This window comes from Meleagris gallopavo, chromosome 2, assembly GCF_905368555.1.
Source record: "Meleagris gallopavo chromosome 2, MGAL_WU_HG_1.1, whole genome shotgun sequence".
In the NCBI taxonomy this organism is placed as follows: Eukaryota; Metazoa; Chordata; class Aves; order Galliformes; family Phasianidae; genus Meleagris; species Meleagris gallopavo.
Window position 1 is genome coordinate 49,311,227 of NC_139405.1, and position 24,730 is coordinate 49,335,956.

A 24,730-nucleotide genomic window follows, 5' to 3' on the forward strand; every position below is an offset into this window, starting at 1 on the left:
CCTCGATACTTTAAGAGACAGAAAATACAATTTTTTATATTAAGTTTGTAGTAAAGTAAGCTCACATGCTTCCGTATGAGACACAGCATGCCTGTACTTTTTTTTCTAGTTATAACTGATTTAAAATTCCCACATTCTACATAGTTTTAAGCCAAATATCACCTCTTTTTTTTTTCCCCCACATTCCCGACTGACATAAAGCAATTTATTTTTTTTTTTTTCCCCATGCGAAGGTTTCCTCCAAAAAGAAAATTATCTCCAGAAAAGGAGGTTGTATTACATAATTTATTCCTGTTTCCACTGGAGCCCAGTATTGAGTAAATCATCAGAATTATATGCAGAAATAGTTCTCAAACCCAGCATGATGCTTTTCCTATCTTAGGCAAAGAAATGTGATCTCAACTCACTCTGGTAGCTCATGAGATCTATAGCCCCAAAACAGAGAGATTTGATTTCCAGAAAAGCTACCAGAGACAGACATAACACCTCCCCACAGTATGAGTCAGTAATGCAGTCCTTCCAAACTGAGACCAACAAAATTTATGCTCAGGTACCAGTTATTCTAAATACGACTGAGCAGAGCAAACAGTTGTCCAAGCTTCTCCTGCCGACAGTGGTTTCCTATCACATCCACCAGTTGCAGCCGTTGTTCCATGCATTGTTCTTCTCCATCTGTGTCTCTCACATTGCTGAATGGATGAATTGATTGATGAATCCAGATGAAAAATGTTGCATTAATTAATAATGCTAGAAAATTAATCCCATTTTATTAACATTTTCACTTCTTATTTCCCATGCTTTCCATTTGTTTGGGGTCTAAAAAGCAGCTGAAGAGAATGGAGAGAACACTGCACTTGCATAACACCCATATATTTTTCTTGAACACACAGGAATTCTCTAAAATAATATCTGAATTAGAAGCAACTCTGATCAATAATTTTCTGCTCTTTTCTAAGAGGGTGATATAACCCATCCTGAGATTTCCAAAAACTCAGTAGCTCAACAATAATTACCTACTGACCACTGGAAAGAGCGTAATTTAAAGTTATTTTAGGCTATTTTATCTAATGAAAACAAATACCAGAATTCAGGCAGTCTGAGGACATTTGTCTCTGCATTTAAGAAACCTGTTTTGCATATCATGGTATAAACTGTGTGAAAAACGTTGTATAGGCTCCCTACTTCTTTCCGTAGTGTGATTCAAACCTACTTCAGCAAATGGAGTTGGCTAGGATTTTATGCAGAACTGCAGGGCACTGACTAGTCCAGTGTAGTTCAACAGAACAGTTAAGCATGTATTTGTTCTTAAGATCTAACTATTGAAGATGCCTTTGAAGAGAAATTGTATTTACATGCCTTGCTTCTGCATGGTCAGAAATTATCACTTATACGATGGTTTCTTAGTAATATTAGCTTCTGAACAACCTCAGGTTTTTACCTGCTTCCCCATTTAGTCATAGCTACCCACACTCCACATATCATCTAATTTCTGATCCCCACCGGCAAATTAACTAACTCCAGTTATTAAGTCCTATGCCAACATGGGTTTCTGACCCCTCACACTCCTAAAACCTTTTATAATTGAGGCAATGATGCAATCCCGAGTGCAGCTCTGCATTCAACCAGCTACCATCTGCTCAACCCTTCTCCAGTAATGTCTGTATCAAAGGAAATCTGCTGACTGTTAACACTGCAATATCAACAATTGGAAGTACTGCTTAGTAAGCAGAAAATATTTCATGTTACTAATATTTGTTTTCTTGATCACGATACAATAAAATATATCTCTAATAAGAACAGGTGAATATGCTGTATTTTGCTTTAAAAAATTAACCCTGTTAAAAACTAATGACAGTATCTTTACAAGATAGCAAACAGAAGAGCAGATTCCCACAGTGCTTGTAGTGGCATCAATTGGAGTATGGTGGGTTAATTCTTGCTTTTCAAAACTCTAAAATGCAAAAATGCTTGCATTAATGCTGAATATGGAAAGGCAAAAAACAAACCCCTGCCTTAAAATACACAGATTTTCTTCATCTGAATCACAAAGCTAGGTTGAAAACAGAATAAGCTGTTACAGTAGAAGTATCAAGGTACTCTCCATTCAAGAGCCCTTATAGTGATTCATACTGGAACAAAGAGGCATTTCAAGTCAACATGCAAGCACTCTCACCTAAGTGAGTCTGGTCCATGTCATCCTATCAACATTAGGAAATTCAGCATATATAAATATATAAATAAAACATATATACAGTACATAGTCACATTCATAAGCCATAAAATGACATATATTTACAAAAACATTTGCAGTATGCTTTATGTTTTCAGTTCCACATCAGGAACTTCAGTTTTTAGCTTCTGCCTTGCAGACTATATCATCTTGCTTGATTTGAGAGTTTGGTATGAACTCGTACCCCACCTACTCATACTTCTTTAAAATATGAAAGAAGCAAGTAGCCTTCCAGGAAGTTCTGCCAAATCCATAGGAGAAGTTGAAATATGTTGAGGCATTATTTACCTCACTGAAGAGCGATTTACATGTTACCAAACACAGAAAGACCTTCTTGAAGAATGGCAGTACTTTGGTCTGGCCCATAAATAAATGTAAATGTCATACAACATCAGGCATAACAAAACTGGGTACCTGACAGTGGTGTGTAGTAAAAATTTATGCATAATTTCTACTCAATTTGTCTTGGTTTAGACTTGTAGAGCAGTCAAAGTGAATGAACGTAGAGATGAAAAAAATATATAAATTTTAATTACCATACAGGGTCAAAAGGTAGATAGAAGACTACATACAGTTGGCATTGTTGTAGCTTCTTTTATCAGTAAGTTCGATGATTAATATAATCCCAAGGATCTGACATTCATACAGTCCATATTATACAGCACTTTGACTTCCAGGAATTGCACATATGCCAGTTACTTCTCCCAATATGGAAAAAATATTTGTTCACTGCTTCATAAAATATTTTTCTTAACCCAGATTCAGACATCCTTTTTTTGATTTAGAGGAATTTACAAAAGGAAATAAAGTTTTGGAGAAGGGACTGTTTAAATTATGAAGAACACTTGAAGAAGACTTGACAAAAAACCAACTTCACAATGCAGCAGTTTAAAGTGTCTGTATGTGAAGACTCTTGGGGAAAAAAATCTTGCAATCAAATCTTGCAGTCAACTGTCAATCCATGGCTTCATATAGCACTTTCAGTGACAGGCAGTGGAGTTGTCTCTTGCTCCTCGCTGTTCTCTGTAGACACATCCTGGACCTCCTGTTGCTGATAGATGTCTTGAACTAGCATGATGTTTGTGTTCCTCCACTCCCTGTATTTCATCGCCGTCAACTTTGGGTCCTCTAACAACTGGTTAATTGTAGCCAAGTCATGTTCTTTACACTAGAAAGAGATCAAGAAGTTATTTCTCATGAATGCTGTCAAGATAACACTCCATAAAAAATCATCCTTGGAACATTAAGAACCATGTCACAGGGAGATGGGCAATGATCCATTCTCTTGGCAATTTGTTCTAATTTTTATAATCAAGGTTATTGAAATCCACAGCAAAAATTCCTCCTGGTGAAGGGGAGATTATAATTTTATGCAGTTTTTTGTTTTGTTTTGCTTTGCTTTTATAGGATTCTTAGCAAAACTTTATGAATGAAAAGTTGAGAAAATCAGACACTGGACATTAATTAATTTATATGCAGGCAGTGTAGCCTGTAAGTAGTTAGTGTACATGTGGGTGCTAATACATTAGTCACCAGATGTTAACAAATCTGGCCTCTACTTCCAGACAGGAGCAGCTTAGACTGTATAATGTGAATACCCTGGTTCAGTTGAAAGACAGGGGCAGTCATGTCAAGATACAGGGAGACTAAGAAACCTGATGTTACAGAATCACAGAATAGTTGAGGTTGACAGAGACCTCCAGACGTCATTTGGTTCAACTCCTACTCAAGCAGGGCTGCCCAGAACCACATTCAGGCAGCTTTTGAATAACACCAGGGATGGAAAGTCTACCATCAGTACGGGTAACCTGTGCCAGTGCTGTTACCCAAAAAGCGCTTATGTTCACGTGGAACTTCCTGTGCTTCCTTTTATGTCCACTGTCCCTTGTTCTCTCACTGGGTACCACTGAAAATAGTCTGGTTCTATCCTCTTTACACTTTTCTTTCTTCTCTACTGCCAAGTGTTTCATCATACCTGAAGACACTGTGCCTGCAATTGGCTTCAAAACACCTTGTCAACACACACACATTCAGAATACTTCCTGATTGTAGCAATGGGCTGCCATCACATCCATATCCCACTGCTATTCTAATCAATTGTCACCAACTCTAACTCCTCTGAACTTTTCAAGCAGAAAAAATTATTGAACTTTTGGTTTATATTCATCCTATCTTCAAGACCAGTCCTTGTATGATGGCTTCTGGCATCAGTGTGTAGATACACTGGTAGACTAAGAGTTAAAGAATAAATAAGAAAAAAGAAAGGAGGAGTATTTATGATGCACAGACACGGTGGCAAAAAGCCATACTGTGGATTTTTTCTGCAGCACTAAATTGTTTCCCACATTCATTAAGATTGTGACGTATTTGCACACAACTTCTCTCTCTTCTTAACAATCCAAAGTATGTCTTGTTCATGACATATCATGGCAGGAACATTTATCTGTTGTTTACAAAATTGTGTCAAAAGACCAAAATTAAGATCACACTGAATGTTGCATTAATCTTTTGCCTTAAAACTAAGAGGTTTCTGTCTAAAGCACTGTAAATACAAATCAGATGCAAAACTTCTCTGATCTTGAAATTTCCAATAGATCGTTTCAAATTATCTCATATCTCACATTTTATGTTAATATGATTGACTTTAAAAGCACATCATCCTACTGATGCAAAGTATATAGCATATTCCTACTACAAGCATTTGCTTTTCACACAGGCAAACACTGCTGTGCATAGAACTCTGTGTCTGTCAGATACTGCACTATATTTGTCTTGTCAATATTCCAATCCCTTAACTTGAAGAAAGAAAAGAAATCAACACATTTTATGCATTGTGAACAGTCCAAAAATGATTTTTCCATACTAAATACAAATGTTAGACAAGTCTAAGTTTGTAGACACTGCTAATGACAGTTTATATGATACTCCCAGGTTAAATCATTGTAAAGCTATTCTCCTTACTCATGTCTGACTGAAAGGCTTCTAGGTTTGCATTCAGATCCAAACTAATAAAATAGATTACTGCACAGCATACTACTCCATTGTGTACTAACTAGTTCTTAGATTTATTAGGGAGGTTCATATTAGGTTCATATTAGATACTTGCTTCCATATTTGTTTTCCTGTGTAATAAAATAGGTGTGTTTTTTAAATTTTCTGTTTTATAATAAGCTGAACTGCATTACTGATGCAGAAAGATAATATGGTTGTACCACGTCATAGGAGACCCATTTATCCTGAGGAGAAACTTCACCAGGTCTCATATGGAGCCTGGAAGTCCTGAAGAAGACAGGACAGCTGCACTCCAAGTTGTCTTTTAGACTGCGTTTTCAGAAAGTTTAAGACAAGCCTGGTTGCCAAAGCCAAGCCTCTTGTTGCAAGCAATCACTGATTGTGATGATCAGAGAAGTTTTTACATGAACTTCTTCAGGATGCTATGTCTGAAGCCAAATACACTTACCAAAAATATGATAATCAAATCCTGTTTCTGGTGATGCCCTTGGTTGGCATTTATTCTTTCTCTTTAGAACTTAAATGTAATGGCTATGCTTTCTGCTTGATTTAATAACATTCAGAAGCAGGTTTTGAATTCCCATAGCATTCAAAATGATACTGGGTAAGCAGTCTCATAAATCTTCATATTCCAGATAAATTTATTGGCCTTTTCATGGAATGTTCCCCGAATTCCTCTACCCCTTCAGTCCTCAGTATGTTTGCAACATAAAAGCAGGATGCTTTTTTATTAAATATATTTGTTATAGGAGGTCTTTACAAAAGCTTTGGCACACCCTGTACATTCCCCAGTAACCACAAAGAAAACTTTTCTGGCTCATGGTCATTTCTGTGTTCTTTATCATCAAGGTACTTTTTCTGCTCTTCCTTTTTTAAGGCTCCCTTGTTTAGGGCATTCAGCTGAGCTTGCAGGCTTCCCAGCTAACTAAGAGAGATGTTCTTTATTAAATTCTCCAACTGAGCTGGAATTTATACAAAAAGGTCCCTTCTGAACTATTGCCTCTGCTCCCAGATCAAGTTTAACAACAAAACACAGACCACAATTCTGACTAAAAGAGAAAACAATTTTGGAAACCTAACAAACTCTCTGGAGCTTAAAGTAAATCTGTAATTAGAGTTTAGCTTTATTCTTTTTTCAGCCAAACTATTTCTTTCTCTCATGCCTTTCCTTGGCTCAGTCTGTAATCTCACCTTTAATGTGCTGTTCAGCATTCGAATTTTGTGGAGTTTCTCATTAATGGAGGGGTTTTTGCTGCGTTTGATAAACGACTTCCTAAGCTCCTTCTTGGTTGACAGCCGACGATCACCAATGGGAGACAGACTTGCTTGTTCTAATGACTTGTAAAGTCTCTCCATCTCATCATCATCACATTTTTCATGATCTGCAAAGTAAAAAATAAAGTGTGTATGAGAATATGAATATGGCAGCAGATAACAAAACATTATGTTCAGCCATCAGGAAGACTCAGCCAAGTCAAAAAGTAATGGTATTATAATCAAAACCAAGGGCAGTTCTTAGGGTAATTATGCAGATGAGAATGACATACAACCAAACTCAAATGTTTTTAACAATCAAGTTATGATCCATACAGATATGAGCATATGTTTTCACTGTTCAGGTGTTTCTTTAATGCTCTAAACATATCACAGACTTTGAATAACTGTCAGTAATGCTACACTTAAATAACAAGCTAATTTGATATAACAATATACAGGCCAGATTCTGTTTGGTGTACCAACTTCTTGTCAGGTATTGATAATTATTGAAAACACAGCAAAGAAATGAAACAGAAATATGTCAGAGGCTACAAGAGAAGATATCTAGGAAATAGATTAAAACAGGACACTTTGGGTCACCTAATGCCTAAATCTCAAGCTTCACAGTGCACAGCACAAAATTTGCTTGTGGTGCCTCAGAGTAAAGCCTTAATTACCCCCTGCTCAATTCCTTTGACAGTACTGAAGCTGCAGCACCATCTTCTATGTCAGAGAGGACACGAAAGGAAAAGTTAGCAAGCAGCTGAGAACTGAAGAGGATAAAATAAGATATAAAAAAATGAAGCAAAGACATTTTTTTCAGAATGAAACAACTTAAGAATGAACAATCAGGAGCTCAAAATGTGCCAAGCACTGACTGGGGCTTTTGACAGAAGGCCATTTTCAGCAAAAGGCTGTACCACTTCTTCCTCAGAGCACACTGAAGTCTTTTCTATTTCAATATTTGCTCAAGGAAAATCTTAATGGTATTGGTGTTCTCAGGATGCCATTGAGTCCCTCAAAAGCCACTGGGATGATTTTCATGTTTATTACATTGGAGACAGCGGTTTCAGCTCTTCTTAAATGCAGCCCTCCATGTGCCAGCTGAACTGGCAGCATGTTTTTTCTTTTAATTGAAAGTTAAACATTGACTTTTCTAAACCATCCTTAGTCAGCAAACATAAAGAAAATGTCCTCTTGCTCTCTCCTATTGCAGCAAAAATACTTCTCCAGCTTCCAGTGCACTCAGAAAGAAGTCTGCTTCTTATCTTTTCCATGTTTTAAAAAGTACAGCATCCTCTTACATTCCTCTTTTTTCTAAATATTTAGGTTACAAGAAAGGTTTATGACATGCTACAAATATTTGCCTTCACTCTGTTGCTGGCCTTTTTTTCACCACTTTGTAATTGTAAAAAGGCTGCTGTAATTTGACAAGGACTAAATATAACTTCAATCACCGGTACAGTGCAGAGAGAGGAAAAAGAGAACTGTTGTATATTTAACAAGCTGTAGGGGAAAAAAAAAAAGAAAAAAAAAAAAAAAAAGCAAGTGTAAGTCATAATACACTGCAGTAGTATTTCCTGAAAACTGTTGGCTCATACCATGAGGCTCGTAATTATAACTAGCTTCCTGCCTACTTACTTGGGATGAAGCAGCTGTTTGTTCCATTAGCCAGTTCCTGCACAGCACTGGCTCAGTCATGTTGCAGACCTCACCCATCAGGACTGCACACAGTATCATTTGCAGATATAAGCTGTTCTTTATCAGATATCCAAGAAAGAGCATACAACAGAAAATAATTTATTGATCAGACAAATAAGAAGTCAATGCTCCATTTATTTTTTGAGTCTAACTCACAGTGCTAACCCTAAAAATGTTACAAAGCAGCAACCATGAGAAAACACCTCTCTGAACATGTTTCTTCTGTGTTAAATACTCTTATATCTTCTGTGCATTTGTGGGTGAAGGTAAGGAGGACAGGACACTCAGCACAGAAAAAGAAGCAGGAACTAGTGTAAGAAGAACCTAGCAGAAGGCTCCCTGGTCATGCACATGATCAGTACTGTGCACTTAGCTCCTGTATTTTACAAGTTTGCAGCCTCAAACTCCTCTCCTACTACTTATTCTTCCACTACTCCCATTCCCAGAAGGAATCAGGTAATTTCAGAGCGAGAGGAAACTCTGGATTCTTCAGATAAAGTGTGGATAAAAGGTATAACAGTGAAGCAGCCAAACAGAATTTCAGGAAACAGCTGGAAAAAATGGTGAGTAAAATCTACAGGCAGAGTGGAACCAGGCATGAGCCATACAATGATTCGGTCTCCACCTTCATTTATACCGGTGGGTAAAAAGCTTCTTCTGTAACAAGTGAAGAATAACAAAATAGTATCTTAAAACTGTGCTTTTGTAAAGATACTGTTGCTATTGACAGAGAGTACATCTGTCAATAAACTGAGGCCAGACTGTCTGGCACATGCATTTAACTACGCTGCCCTGAGTTCCCCTGAGCTAAGTTCAGAAAGCAAACACTCATCTTTTGCAGACTTGAAGCCGTTAGTGAGTGTACTAGTTTCATGGTGCAAATTTCAGGGGACGAGGGCCAATGGAGAATGAAGAGAGGCATTATGTCCAGCAATCAATTAACGAAATCAATAGAATGATCAGTGATTAAAAACATCAAAAAAATCATATTTCTTCTTACTCATAGAACTGTGCAGTGCAGTACTTTACAATCCTCTTAATGGAAGGAAAGTTAGCAATGCACTACCTGTAGATTGTCCCACAAAACATCTGAAATAAAATTAATGCTTGATAACAGAAATAAAGTAATGTGACTCAAGGCTTAACATGGACTGGGATTTTTTCTCTAGATTCAGACATTCACACCACACTTGCTTAGAATTCTGTTTCTTATTTCCCTCTGCATCTCAAAACAGACTAACCTGTCCATCAGCAAGTCTAAGAGAAAGCTCAGGCATTCCTGTACCTGGTCTGTATTTCTAGTCATAAGTGATTCAGATTCCTATGAAATCTGGCCTGTCTAGACCTACTATTGAATTGTTACAAAATATTTGCTTTCCATCACAAAGTGAAAATTCATGCAAAAAGCACATAGCACTCGAGCTCAGACATCAGTGTAAAAACAGATTTCTGTGTCAGGCTCACAAAGAAAAATGAGCTGCCCCTTTGCTGAGTTTTATTAAGCTCATAAGATTTATGATGATGGATATATATAGTCTGCTAAACAAGAACTTATGTTGCTGTGAAAGTAATGCTTCCAGTTTATTTCCATGGAAACAACAGCAGATACAAAGAGCACAATTAAGCTATTTGATTGATTCTCAGCTACAAAACACTGTTTTTTCACACTGCCACCACCACTAACATTTTTACCAGGAATGAGCAAGAGCTAGTATCCCATGCTTATAAAAATCTTAATGGCTGTCTGGAAAGTGGCTAGTCTTTCATCTTACTGTCACCATTGATGAAACGCAACACTCACCACCTCACTGTGCTCACATCCACTGTTCTATCTCCAGAAACATTCAGTAAGCGTCAGTGGATTTCAGTAGCTGTCAATTTTTTTCCTCATGGAGGAGTTCAGTTCCACATCTTTGCTTCACATGCATTTCCATGGCAGATACCATTCTGTCATAATGTCCCTCTGCTGCCATCTGTTCCATGGCAACAAAATTTAATGGAATGTTGGCTAGAAGGTTCAACCTCTACTGCCATACCATCTACCTCTGATGTGATGGGCCAACATAATAAGATAGGAGGCATTACTTTCAGAGCAGTCTTCATTAAATGGGCAAGTTGGTCCCCACTAGTACTGCTCTGAAATGATGTGCTGGAGCAGGTCCAAAGAAGGTCAATAAGACTTGTGAAGGACTAGGAGAATATGCCCTACCAGGAGAGACTGAAGGAACTGGGGCTGTTTAGTCTGGGGAAACTGAGGCTGAGGGGAGACCTTATTGCTCTCTTCCAATATCTGAAAGGTGCTTACAGCGAGAGTGGGGTTGGTCTCTTCTCACTGATGACAGGTGGCAGGACGAGGGGAAATGGCCTCAAATTGTGCCAGGGTAAGTTTAGGTTGGATATCAGGAAAAACTTTTTTACAGAAAGGGTTATTAAGCACTGGAATAGGCTCCCCAGAGAGGTGGTTGAGTCACCATCCCTGGATGTGTTTAAACATCATTTGGATGTGGTGCTCAGGGACATGATTTAGTGGAAGGCTGTTAGAGTTAGGGTAGTACGGTTAGGTTGTGGTTGGACTCGATGATCTTTAAGGTCTTTTCCAACCTGAGCGATTCAATGATTCTATGATATAGCTCTCTTAACTATGTTGAACTCCACAGTGGGGAAAGTGGAAAGGAAGCAGGAGTGACCCAAAAAAAGAGAAGTCCTGCCCCGAAGTATTTTAACATTACAGAGAAAGAGACTGTTTATGATGGGACAATGAAAATGAAGTGACATTTTAGGCTGGCCAGAACTTTTTACGAACTCCATTTCAAGAGGAGTAAAACACATCTTTGTGGTTCAGTGCCACATAGGAATTTTCACCAATTTGGAGTTTCCCTCTACCCAACAGGAGATATCACAGATAAGAGCATGTTGCCAGAGGCACAGCACATCAGTTTTGCACACCTCAGCTTTCAGCTTCCGCATCCATGTCAGTCAACTTGCCACAGGTGGGCAATATTACAGTATAGAGACTCTCCACTCTGCAGCATCAACACGGGAGCCTGCCTGAAAACTTTCAGATATAAGAATATTTAAGCCCAAAAAATGAAATTATCCAGAAGTTTTCAGGCAGCAGCTGTGAAAAATCAAGCTGATTGCTTCCCAGTGGTGAAGAAATAGAAATTGGCAATGATTTGCATGAAGAATATTTTGCATTGAAAATCATCCCCAACAGAGTATATATTACTAACTCTAAACTGAACCCCAGAAATGTAAGTACTTATTCTTCCATTCTCTAACTGGGATGTCATAGCTCTCCAGCTGTGCATTAATCCCAGGAAAAAAAATCTTCTTTCTCCTGTCTTTGCTATGCTTACAAGCTTCTCGTGGTGTGCCAACTCTCCTGTTTCTGAACCTGCCAAAACTTTTGATACCAAGGGAGCACTGTATAGACCCAGGCTGGAGAGAGGAGATGAAAGAATTATAACCCACTAATTATAATTATAGTATATATAATTATAGTATATATAATTATATTATATATTATATATTATATATTATATATATAATTATATTATATGCAGATTATAATCCCCGATATACTCCCTATCCATTCTCCATATTAGTAATGGTCTTTCCAAAGGGAAATGACATGTTAGGGAAATCACATTTCTGAAAGAGCTACAGACCAGGAAATACACAAATTAAAAGGATCTATCTTTGAGAAACTTCTCGCTGGCTAATGCAGAACTACAAAACCAAGAGACACGAGAGAGTGGGAGAAATAATGGAAAAATTACATTACCACTAAGAGTCAAAGGCTTTTGATTACAACAATACAAAAAACAATACAAAAAGTGAGTTCAGCAAAGAGGGGTGACATTTTTAATAGACTCCAACTAAACTGGAAACAGCACAAACAAGTATCTCTATTTTCAAAGTCAGAAAAGTATAACAGCATAACTTTCACTGTGATTCCTAAAGTCTTTATAATCTGAAGCAAAATAATCATTCAAATACAGCTGTTCTTCCACACAGTTATGCTCAATATAGGCGTGTCTCTTGGATAGTCTCAGTCACAATATAGCATTTACTATAGCTTACGCAGAGGGAACAAAGAGGCCAGAGTACACCAGAAGATCTGTTCTGGCTATTACTGGCACAGGCAGACTTAAGAGGGGAAAAGGATGTCAGTTCTGGGAAAAGAAGGAATTGACCACATCCAGTTCCTATGTAACCAACTCCTTCTCACAAAAACAACCCACATAAAATTCAAATTGTTTTCAGGGAGCTTTCCAGGTTTCCCAAAATATCAGTGCACACCAGCTCTTTCACCAGCTACTATGAATGAGCCAGAGTGAAATAAATAAACCAGAGGTGGTACCATAAAGTTTTCTTGCCAGGATACATTAAGATCATGTGACGGTGATTATAAAACCCTCAGGAACCACAAGGAAGAAGGATATTATTGCTACAGTGAGAGATACCCAAATAAATAAAAACACACATTCCTGTTGACTTACAGTGACCTCTCAATTTCTACAGCTTCCTTTTGTTATTGTTGTTTTTGATGATGGTGGTGGTGCTGTGTCACGGTCTGATACTTTCTGTTCCAGTGGTTGCCAGAAGAAACACAAAAGATGGAGTTTGGCTGCAGAGTGTGTCTAGCCATCCTGGATGGGGCAAGAACAGCTTCTATACACAGAGCACGTAGTCACTTACTTGTTTGTATTCTTTACTGTTTCTTGTTTACCTATCAGCTTCTTTGTGTCAGCACTGAATCTGCTGTCACTGTTCACATAAAAGGCTGTAACACTGAAGTATTAAATATTTCCATTAAGTAAATGGGAGTAAATACAATCCTTTTTTTCTATACTTTTGTGCCACCCTCTGGTATGTAACCTCTCCCCAGTAATCAGATCTGAGCAGTAAGTCTGAGACTGGTCATAACACTGAGAGCTGCTGTAAAGTTTTTTAAAATATTATTTGGTACATCTCCTCATCAAGATATGCACAATTGCTTAGCAGATCTCCTTAAATAATTTTCATTGAGAGAAAAAAAAAAAAGCCTATAATCAGTTAGCTGAACCTGTTGTTTCCTTTACAGAGTTTCACCATTTTTCTCTTCGAGAAACTTCTATTTGATTACTACAGGTTCTTTATTCACAGAATGGCCTGGGTTAGAAGGGACCTCAAGGATCATGAATCTCCAACCCCCCCCACCACATGCAGGGCCACCAACCTCCACATTTAATATTAGACCAGGTTTCCCAGGGCCTCATCCAATCTGCCTTGAACACCTCCAGGGACAGGGCATCCACAGCCTCTCTGGGCAGCCTGTTCCAGCACCTCACCACTCTCTCTGTAAAGAACTTTCCCCTGACATCAAACCTAAATTGTCCCTCCCTCAACTTAAAACCATTTCCTCTTGTTCTGCTGTTATCTACCCTTGTAAAGAGTTGACTCCCCTCCTGTTTGTAGGCTCCCTTTAGATATTGAAAGGCTGCACTGAGGTCACCCTGCAGCCTTCTTTTCTCCAGGCTGAACAAACCCATCTCCCTAAGCTTGTCTTTGAAGGGGAGGTGCTCCAGTCCCCTGATCATCTTTGTGGCCCTACTCTGGACTCTCTCCAACAGCTCTCTGTCTTTCTTGTACTGGGGGTTCCAGATCTGGACGCAGTACTCCATATGGGGCCTCACAAGAGCAGAGTAGAAAGGGACAATCACCTCCCTCCTTACTTTACTTGTATTTACATGATAAGCTCTTCCCACTGGAGGCACAGCTATTCGTTCTTCTTTCAAGGTAACATCTTTTCTATCAGCCTCCATGCCTGACTTTTGCCAGGAAAAACACTCTTTGGTTCTTAAAAAACTTCTCCCCCAGGTCTTGGCTGCTAACAGCTACAGCTAAAACTTCCTCATGGGATTTTTCTAAGCAGAGCATAGCTGCTGCGAAGCAGAGTGCATGACAGGAGATTTTCTATTCTCGTAAGGAAAAGGAAAGTATATATATGTGCAAAGGCTCTGTGTGAAGAGAGTTCAGAGACCGAAGGATTGTTCTGATACATCCAGGGGACATGCACTTTTAGAACATGCACTAATGCAAGGTGTACCCAGCTCCTTCTGGATGTAATCCCATTATATTGAAACACGAAGAGCTGTAGACAACATACTGTTCAGAAGCACTAAAAAATAAATAAGATGGACTACACTAGCAAATCACCAAAGTATGACCTCTTGTTCCAAATCAGATAACAATTCTGTTCTTGCTAGATACTGTAAATCATGAGGTTTTGCAGATAGATATCTCCCAATTTGAAATTATCTCACAGTATTTGTGCATGTCCTTATCAACTAGATGCAGAGGGAAATTCTTGAGGTATAAGCCACAGATAGAGAATTATGTTCTTTTTGATAATTTCCATTTGGAATTGAATTGCTATTTTAATTAATCCTTTTTTCACCTCAATTCCAAATTGAAATAACTTAAGTAATCTCCTTACAAATTACTTCATTTAGTATGTCAGCATCCATTACAAGAAAAAAAGATTACCAACATTCTCCATCTTCTCATACTGTGCAGAGTGATAAAGAAAAACAAATGTATGGTATACATCTTACTTGCTCAACAACAGTTATCATGCAGATAGTAACTTGTGAGGTTATACAGTTTCTATAGTGACTGTCTCACTAAAATAATCTATTTCTGGAATTCCATCACAGATTAGCAGCATGGTTAAAACTGATGTGTTCTGCAATCAGAGCTGGCTTAGCAGTGAACAGTGAATGAATTTTTTTCCCCAGGAATATTTTTGGAACAATTAAGCTATCTTGCAAATGGCAGAAACATACCGAAATATGCCTTGATTTACATTTTAATCCTGCTTTACTGGTAAGTATTACTACATCATCATACAGACCTATAAAATTCTTCTTTAAATGATTACGATTGCATCACACTAAATCTGTCAGCATCCATAAAACTACCAGTCACCCTTACAGTTATGATAGAAAGCATTAGCCTGAGCATTATTGCAGAAGTGTTGACAATATCAGAGTATCATATTCTGAGCAAAGACTGAAGTTTATACTACTAAAAAGCAACCACTGAATCTTTCTCAGTGGGATCAAGAAGCCACCGTACTCTCTACAGCTTACAATCCAACAATCCACCTGAATGCAATCAAATATAAACTCCTGTGTACACATATAACCTGAGACACTCACATAAACAGTGTGTCTCTCGGTCCATTCTAAGAATACTTTCCAAAGGGATTAATTGGTCAGATTTAAACCTAATATTCAAATTACAGAACATTTGGTATATATTTGTCACAAATCTTTTTAGGGACCAAAGTACAGCCTTTTCACTACTTTCAGTGCCAAGACACAGAAATTGGGTAATCAGACTTCTCAAGAGCTCCTCTAAAACATTTATTTTCTTCAACAGCATTGAAATAAGACATTTTCTCACTCTCAGTTTTAATTCTTACTGATTTTCACTGCCTCAGAAATCTCTAGTAGGGCAGCTTCATTTTCTATGGATAATTAAGCTGAGTGAAAAATACTCTGACACTAATTTTCACTTTGTCTAAAGCTTCTACTTAGATCCATTTTCAATATCTTTGTGGGTTGTTTTTTTTGTTTGTTTTGGTTTTGCTTTTGCTTTTTTTTTTTTTTTAAATCAGAAAATCATATAACAAAACAAAGGTGTGCTAACTGTTGATACTTGTAAAACAATTGGAAGAGTGACAATGTAACTGATGTGCCTCACACTACCATTTAAGTGATTCAGCTCCTTGCTTTCTGTTCACCTACAGAGAAAATCCCTAAATTCCCCTGAGCCCAGTGCCATTAGTTTTCACCTTTACATTTTCTTCAGTCTAGGTTTTTGGAAACTTTTTTGTTTTGAACTGGACTGCGACAACATTGCACTCTGCAATAGAATACTTTCTTCAATTCTTTACAAAGATTTTGATTCACGGGTAGAGCCAGTGCACAAGAACATCATTCTTTCCTTATATGTTACCTTTTCTAGGTAATGGACTGAGCATCTTCTCATTTCAGTATGTTGTATGCAAGAAATATACTTTTATATATTACTTATATATTTTATACTTCAACAGTTCTTAAAGCATGGAGAGAAGCTTTGTTCAAAAGACAAGTAATACAGCCTTGCTATGGCTGTGTTAATACTAACAACAAACAAATTTTGTTACCATACCACTTTTGTTGTTGTTGTTGTTGTTTGTTTGTTTAGCAGTACATTTCAATAGAAGACATCTATGCAGATACTCACACTCTTAAACAAAATCCAGTCTCTAAGGACTTTTTGATTCAGGACTGCACTTGTTTTCTCTAGTTTACAATGAAGTTCAATTAAATGCATAATGCATACATAGCAGAAGTGAACACAACTGTCGACATTTTTATAGGTAAGCTGATCTAACCTCACATTTACCAATTCTCACATACAGCATTTTGCTCATAGTGTCAGTTTTGTGGCGCCACATATATTGTGATTCCACCTTCATGTCATGAAACTTTCTTAACACTTGGATTCAATTCTAATTAATAAATGACAGCTACACTGAAACAAATGAAGTTAGTAAAAGCACATCTATATTAGGATTTTATACAGAGGCTATGATCTTAACCTATATATAAAACTTGAGAAAAATTCTAAATGTACTTATCAATTCAATATTGAGTTTTACATTCAAGGCACAATAAAGCAAATATTTGTCATTTTAAAAAAATGCCATTTTAAAACTCTTCAACAGAAATATGATGAAAAAGAGAGGAAAGGAAGTTGTGGAAAATCCCAGACAAAACTTCCACTCTCATTAGCTCACCTTTGGCAAGTGATATCTGTCCTGCTGCATCTGGCACAGTTAGGCAATGTGTATCCAGACCTAAGAAAGTGTTTTCGGGTCCACCAGGAGGACAGATCTGACTTTCTGCTTTTTCTTCACAGTCTACTTCTGGCTGCTCATCAGATTGAATCTGTACACAGAAAGTTAAAGGCTGATCACTCTCTTCCATGGCAGAGTTGTTAACGAAGTCAAGTAGAGACTGCCTCTCAGAATAAACCTTGGACGTTAAGGAAGATGATGATTCTTGGGAACTGAAAGTGCTTTCGGGAGAGGAAAGAGAACAAGATGCTTCACTCAACAGAGTTGATGTCAAAGAGGATTTCTGTTGATCCTGCTTTCCAGAAACAAACAAGAAAGAAAAAAGAAAAGAAAAAATTTTTTTTCCAACTTGTTATTTTTCCCAGGCTCTACACCTTATAGATATGCAACTGAAATGACAACTAACCAAAAACTAACATAATATGGTTGATTATCCATCCAAACAAGCTTAAAGCAAGGCAACCAATCTCTCACAATTTCAGAAACTAAGTCACAAGGAAACTAGAAATAAAAAATAAAAAAGTTTTGAAGGCCTAGAAACAACAGAGCAAGAAAATAATACCATGTTGAATGCATCCTTTTGTGTCTCATAGTCATTTTCACTGTTTTTTCCATTCACTTTATTTCTCTAATCAAGGGTACAGAAGAAAAACCCTGAATTAGGCATTGAACCATAGAACATAAAGCTGTTTTGAAGTATTCAGTAAATCCATCAATGTCATAACCACAGATAGCACAAGGAATGTTAAAGCAGAATTATAATGGTAAACCAAATAGTAAACTAATGGCAACCAAAACCATTTTACCCGATCCATTCTAGGGACTAAATATTTGCCAAGGCTGATAAGTAATGATGGAAAGAAAAAACAGGCAGCATGAAGCAGATGGCATGAAAATTGGAATGGTACAAGATTTGTGCTGTTCATTCACCTGCCAAGATTTATATTTGAGGAAATGAATCTGAAAAGGGATCCAGATTTCACTAGAGATACATCAAAATTAAGCGCATCTTAGGGTTCTTCATATTGTACTCATCACTCTGCCTCACAACTAATGAGGGCTCAGAGACAGCTAACCTACAGGAGCTGTAAATGAGAGAGACATGTAAATAATAGATACGTGATTCCACATAAGGAAAAGTTAGAGAAGAAAAAGTTTTGAGAAATATGTAGTTTCCCAAACAAGCAAATATATATTTGCTCACAAAGCTTACAAGCTTTGTCTACAACTCTGTCTACAGTATGCATTTGCATTGACTGATTTGTACTATTATCTGTTAATGAAAATCAACAAGAACTAGCACTGCTCTGCTTTCTAGCTATCGAAAACCACTAGCGTATAAGCCAAGATACGCAACTGCACAAGTAACACACAGGCAAGCACATAAATATATGCACAAATTAACTAAAAGATGATCTATTAACAAATAAAGCAATTGAAGGCATAAGGAGACAAAGATTCAGATAGCAACCCTTAGTGGAAACCACAAGGAGGTATAATACAAAAGCCAAATATCTTCTATCTGCTACTTTAGAAATTCATTCTTCCTGCAGATGATCCACTACTAGCCAGAACAGAATACAAAACTTGATGGAGAGTTTTATGTTCGCCACACAGATGCAGAATAAATCTCTTTAAGTATTAAAATAGATGATAACTAAAATGAATGTACTGATAATTAGCAAAATGGTGTTGCTAGGGAAACCCAAACAAGCTGCAAACACAATAAAGGAGCAAGCCTGGAATATCTATCAATAACTCACTGGTAAATTAGAAATAAAATGAATTCATATAAAATAAACCAAGAGGGCTTTTTTTTAGATTATGCTATAAAACCTTCTGCAATTCATTGTTGCTGTAAGGTATACTAATTCCTTTCTACATTAAGAAATGCGAGAGCATTTCCCTGTGTTTCCAGTCTAGTAGTCTCATGTAGCTATTAATCACTTCACAAGATGAGATGACTGTGGCTCGCCATTTGTTTGTAGCACTTTCTTCATTTCTCTAAATTTTCAAAGTTATTCTTCCAGACTGTTGTAAACTCTGCAGGACTACATCTTATTTACATCCCTATTACAATAAGTGTAACACTGTGTGTTAGTTGCATGTTTGATTTTAAAAAGGAATTCTTCACGTACTCACCCTAAAGCAATGGGCAAGAAGGCATTTTCTTGAACTACACACATGATGTAGTTCAAGATGCCCTTGTGAGCACAAGTGACCTGTTCATCTATCCAAGAGTTCATATTGAAAAAACAAATTGTTGAATCATAGAATCATAGAATTTTTCTGTTGGAAAAGACCTTAAGGATCATCAAATCCAACCACAACCTAACCATACTACCCTAACAACCCACTGCTTAATCATGTCTCTTAGCACCACATAGAGCATTCATACAGTCAAATAGAACAAAAATTAAAAGCTGTTGTTCGTATGGTGTTGATAGTCTGTCTAATTTCAGTTATTTAAAGTCTTAAGAGCAAGATGTTAGATCCCACCTCTATTTTTTCTGGCATTCTTACATTAGAAGAAAAAGAAAGTGATGCTGAAATGAAAACTGCCTCAATGAACGGAATTTCTTGTTTCTGTTATATATTTTTGTTTTCATTTTCATTTTTTATTAAATAAAAAAATGTGAAAGAATAAAGCAGACTACCACAACATATTTCCCTTTTTCAACACACATTGTGCATATATGTTTTTCTTGGCATGACAAATGTTTACCTGAGTGACAGTGTCATTCCTTTGAATCACAGTTTTGTAATCATATATGTAATAATAAAACTCTACATGGGAACACTTTCAAAAGCAGATACCTGAGCTGGCAGATCATAAGGATTCCACTGCAGATCAGTTTGCCTCTAGGCATTTATTTAGAGAAAAAAAATTATCACCATGAAACACCTCAACTGCTATTTTGGAACTGCTGCAATCTATTTACTCAATAGAGCTGCTGATTTTTGAGCCATTCTCATGCAGAGAAATTAACACAGATGATCAGTTAAACTTTTGCCTACAGATGTTTAAATGTATTTGTTCTTCCCTTGCTTTTTTCTTTCACAATACCCACAAAAACACATAAAACTAGAAAGCTTATAATCACTACTTTTGCTTTTAAAGTTTCAAAACAATTTTATCAGCAGAGAACTGAAAAGCAGCTGAAGCTTTTTTCAGGAAGTACAAAGTATTTACTGCTCTAAAACGTAACAGAATCTGCACCTGGGTGGCTGTTCCAGACTAACAGCTTCCAAGCTGGAGTGAATCTCAAGAAGCTTGGATACCCTTCTATTTCAGACATTATAGATTTGATTTTCCAAAATGTCCATAGCCTCTATATTGCAAAACGCCTTTGGCATTTGGAAGGCAGAATTATAACTTTAAAAAAAAAAAAAAAAAAAAAAAAAAAGGATATTTCCAGTCTGAGTTTCCAGCGTAGATGTGCCTGCCAGCAGCAAAGAGCTGCCAGAACATAGAGTAGAGCAGTGGCAACTGGAGCTCTTTCCACTTTCCTTTCCTTGGGGTAAAAATTTGACTGATTTGCTGAGGAGACACCAACATTCATCCATAGGTGTGAGAAGAAGGGAAATCAGCAGCTAGACGTAATGACTGTACAAAAGATGACCTTCAAGAGGAAGGGCGGAGGAAACAGCACCCCTCAAGCACCTTCACTGTTGCCTGCCTCCCACATGTTCCATGCTAAAACATTGAAGGCAGCTCTTAAGAGGAGCATACAGGAGGAAGACAACCAGAGATCACCTCTGCAGCTACAGGCTGACAAGTAGCAGGAAGCCAGAAAAACAGCAAACTGAAAAATAGCACCTGCTTAGAACTCATCATTTGGAAAAATGCCTGTGTTCACTCTGAGGTGAGCAGATGGGAAAGTCATCTACTGTCTCCTGAAGCTGAGCCATTGAGGTATAAATTTCAAGATGCTTCATTATCGGCCTTCAGCCCAGACTAACTCTTGAAGATATATTGTCAAGTTTCCTGTATTCTCCAATATTTATAGCCACTTGGCCACATTTAACTTTCAGTTAATACAGGCAATAAAGAATCCTATTATATAGAGCATCCTCTGAGTGCCAGGTGAACTGTTTTACAGTGATTCATGCAGCACAAGTGTTTAAGGAGAGGAAGTGAAGACTGACTTAACTGACAGAAACAGACAGGGTAAATAGATGACAATATGACATAGACACCAAGCTTAATGTTAGCTATCTAAAGATTATCAGATAGTCAGATCTGTGCATTTATTATAGACCGTGTTCATGCAAGCTTCTCCAGCTCATCTACGTTTTTCAGATTTGCTCTTTCTTCACTGCCTACATGACCGCCCAAACCAATGGATGTCATTTTAAGGTCCCATTTCAAGAACTTCTACTACACCAACAGGGTAGCTACTACATTTTTTTTCATCCATGAGGTGCAATTATCACAGAATCACAGATTCTAATCAATAAGATCATTTGATAACAAGTATATTACTGAATATGCCTAGATTTAACTTTCAGCTGGGAGAGGGAAAGGCTTGAATTCAAGATTCTTCATTTCAGCTGTATTACCCTCCCAAACTGAATTACTCATGTCCTAATATAGAATTAGCTAAATCTTGTACCTTGAAGAGGTACCTCCATATGAGAAGAAATGAGATCACTCATGAGCATCAATAGTAATCAATCAATAGTAATAGTAATACAAGACTAACAGATCAATAACTGGTTAATAAATAGGAGAAGCACTTGATTACACAAAAGAGGGTTCATGCTACTTATTCTAATTAATGTAAAAAAGCTACATAGTAGTGAATATTCTGGACATGCTCCACAACAGGGTAGAAGGACAGCATAGATTTTGGGAGTATAAATACTTTCTTTTTTCTAATCTCTTTTTCAGAGGTATAGAAGGAAAGAACTGATATAATCCCTGTTGGAAGACACCTCTTGCCTTTCACCTCTCCTCTTTGACATAAAAGCATTTTCAAATTAAGCCTTCTAAAGAACAGCTCAGTCAAATACAGAAATCTGTTGTATAATGCTACCAGCATCACAAAACAAAGGATTTTGGATTGAATTAAGAAATATAAATATTGTGAAGACTAAGTTACAATTGTGTGTTAAAAAATCTCATAAAGAAAAGACACGACACACTCATGAAACAGAGTAACACCTTCCATTCTCAAACAAAGCAAATATGCTTTCCTCTGAAGGAGGTATTCTTGCCAGTGTGAAGCTCTGAGCAGCGTTGGTTACAATACTTGCATGAACCATCACTGGGCAGAGGTGAGAGGAAACAGTGCATTCATATCTCACAGGCACACAGAGAGAAAGTCTCCAGTCTAACTTGTAGCTCACCACCTGAAGAATGAGTTGTTTCAACCATTGAGCAAGTAAAATCTAATTATGGTAACACTTACCAATTGAGAAGGTGGTGGCTGGGCCACGTATGAGGGAGGCAGTGTGTCTGTTATGTCTGGGTCATCATGTTCACTTTCACTATAGCATTCTAGGCAGACATGGAAAATGAGCGAATATAAAGTGTTAAGCCAAAACTCATTTCTTCCTCACAGTGCTGTGCTCACCAAAGTTCCCCAAGCAGAATGTTGTGGAGTATAAGATGTTAGTGTCTCCTATGCTGAAAATTAACCCACTCTTGATAATGCTCTGCTGCTTCATAGCAACATTTTCTTCTTTTTTATTATTTTTTAAATAAACTTGCTATAGTTGACAACACTAGATGTCGCTGCTCTAGATAGCTTTACCACTAAGAAGTGGTTCTTTTTTTGTCCCTTCGCAGCCTTTAAATGAAATGCTACACCATCTGTGACAGAACTTGCAGAGACCTGTTGCATGTAGCAGATGCTGCCTCTTAATCTCTGTAACCAGTAAATTCTTCTGAAGCTGGCAACCAGCAACGGAGTTTTGGCTACAATTTTGAAAAAAATAGATTGCTCACATGATGCTTCGGAAACCGTAAGACACCCTCAGGAGACCTTTGTCACCACAGGGTAACTTGCTATACCACATGGCACAGTGGTACAGTTGCAGAGCTAGCAATAAAAGTAGACACAGTACTCTCAGACTAAGCATACCATAAGGAAAAAAAAAAAAAAAAAAAAAAAAAAAAAAAAAAAAAAAAAGAAAAAAAAAGAAAAAAAGAAAGAAAGAAAGAGAAAAAAAAACTGGCAGAGACCCAGAATCTCTTGAGAGGTGGCAGAGAGGCAGTCACATTACTTAATTCCATGTGTAGCAGAGGGAGGTATCTTCCAGCACTTCTTAGCTACTTTTTAACAGTGGATTACATGAAGTGCTAATCATTGATAAAATGAAACACACACAAGAAAGGGAGGTCACAAGTTAGGCATTCTATTCCAAGGGCCTGGTTGTAGCCACTGAAAAAGATCACTTCCCTCTGTGAAATCTCCCAGCACACACTAGCCATTCAGACCCATAATATTATCCAGTCAGATGTAATTACTGTATCTTCTAATTTAATTATTGTTGGCATGCATGTAATTTTAGGGTTATAATAGCCATAATGTGAGGGGAAAAAATAACTTGTGAGAGAAAAAAAAATTATACATTGGAGAGAAGTTTCTAAGATGTTAACAAAATGAAACTTTCTCTCAGTACTGCTTGGAGAACCATAGGATTTTTAACAGCAAGGCTGTAGTTTTGTTTACTGAAAGTGCTGGAACATCTTAGCATCAAGGACTGAGAATGGCTACACTACAGCTTATATCAAATTCTAAGGCTCTGTGAATGACGTATTCTTTAGGAACCCTTGGTAACAGCTGTTTCTGATACACTAGAGAGCACCCCAAAGAGTTACAGTGTGTGACACAGAGGAGATAATCAGGTTGCTGGGAGCAGAGAAATGGCTGTGTGTAACAGGAGTGCTTCTGCAAGGGTGCATCCACACAAATGTGTCTGTGGGTTTCTGAAACCCTCTCATGACAGATCCTGGAGCATCTGTGACAAAACATCTGTCATATTTTGCTTCTATTAATATTTTTTGGCTCTCTTATTTTAAGTCAGGTTTAATGACTCTCAACTCAGTCAATACAGCTCAAAAGATCAGTGGGCCCCTTTCAGTGATACCATATCTCACCAGTGTTTCTAAAGCTCGTCTTCACTGCATCAGTGTATCAGTGGGCTCTGTCTCCAGACAGACTCAAGGTGACAGTTAAAGAAAAGATCTGACAAAGATTTGGCACATCAAAAACTGTAAAGGATATCATCTGGTTAGACACAAAAACTATTATTAATAACATACCTTCTTCGCTCTTCCCATTGGGTGCCTGAGGATCTACAGCGATCCCCAGCTTGCTTAACCACCTGTGTTTGAAGCAGGGAGGATATATTATTAGCGATATTTACATGCTATTTTGACTATTTCTTCCCTTTCAACATGTATATTCATTAACCCAAAGTCTGAATGTTAGAGTTTCCTTCTATATCTCGATATTTCCTAGGAAAGCACCTATGACCTGATTACTGACATTCCCATTCCTTTTAACAACTGTGTAGGATTAAGTTGCCAGTAGAAGGAGAAATGCACTGAGGATCTCATAGGCCCACCTTGTAATATGTAATAGACTACCAAGAGCTTTCTTTTTCTATATATGGATTTCTGT

At 37.5% G+C, this 24,730-nt stretch overlaps 1 protein-coding gene across 6 annotated transcripts in view; it reads right to left on the reverse strand.

The window, feature by feature from the left end:
• Positions 1 to 271: 271 nt before the first annotated feature.
• IPCEF1 (interaction protein for cytohesin exchange factors 1) overlaps positions 272 to 24,730 on the reverse strand; it is a 72,639-nt gene continuing 48,180 nt past the window's right edge. For 3 of the 6 annotated variants that reach the window (XM_085217061.1, XM_085217063.1, XM_085217062.1), the window contains 6 exons: positions 24,370 to 24,431; positions 22,511 to 22,599; positions 17,659 to 17,724; positions 17,037 to 17,388; positions 6,434 to 6,624; positions 272 to 3,398 (listed from right to left, as the gene is read on the reverse strand). In XM_085217061.1, the coding sequence (XP_085073187.1) occupies positions 3,198 to 3,398; positions 6,434 to 6,624; positions 17,037 to 17,388; positions 17,659 to 17,724; positions 22,511 to 22,599; positions 24,370 to 24,431 (961 nt within the window). In that variant the 3' untranslated portion in view covers positions 272 to 3,197. Of the gene's footprint in view, positions 3,399 to 6,433; positions 6,625 to 17,036; positions 17,392 to 17,658; positions 17,725 to 22,510; positions 22,600 to 24,369; positions 24,432 to 24,730 lie in introns of all 6 variants that reach the window. The other 3 variants (XM_085217064.1, XM_031552461.2, XM_031552464.2) reach the window with 3 other exon arrangements.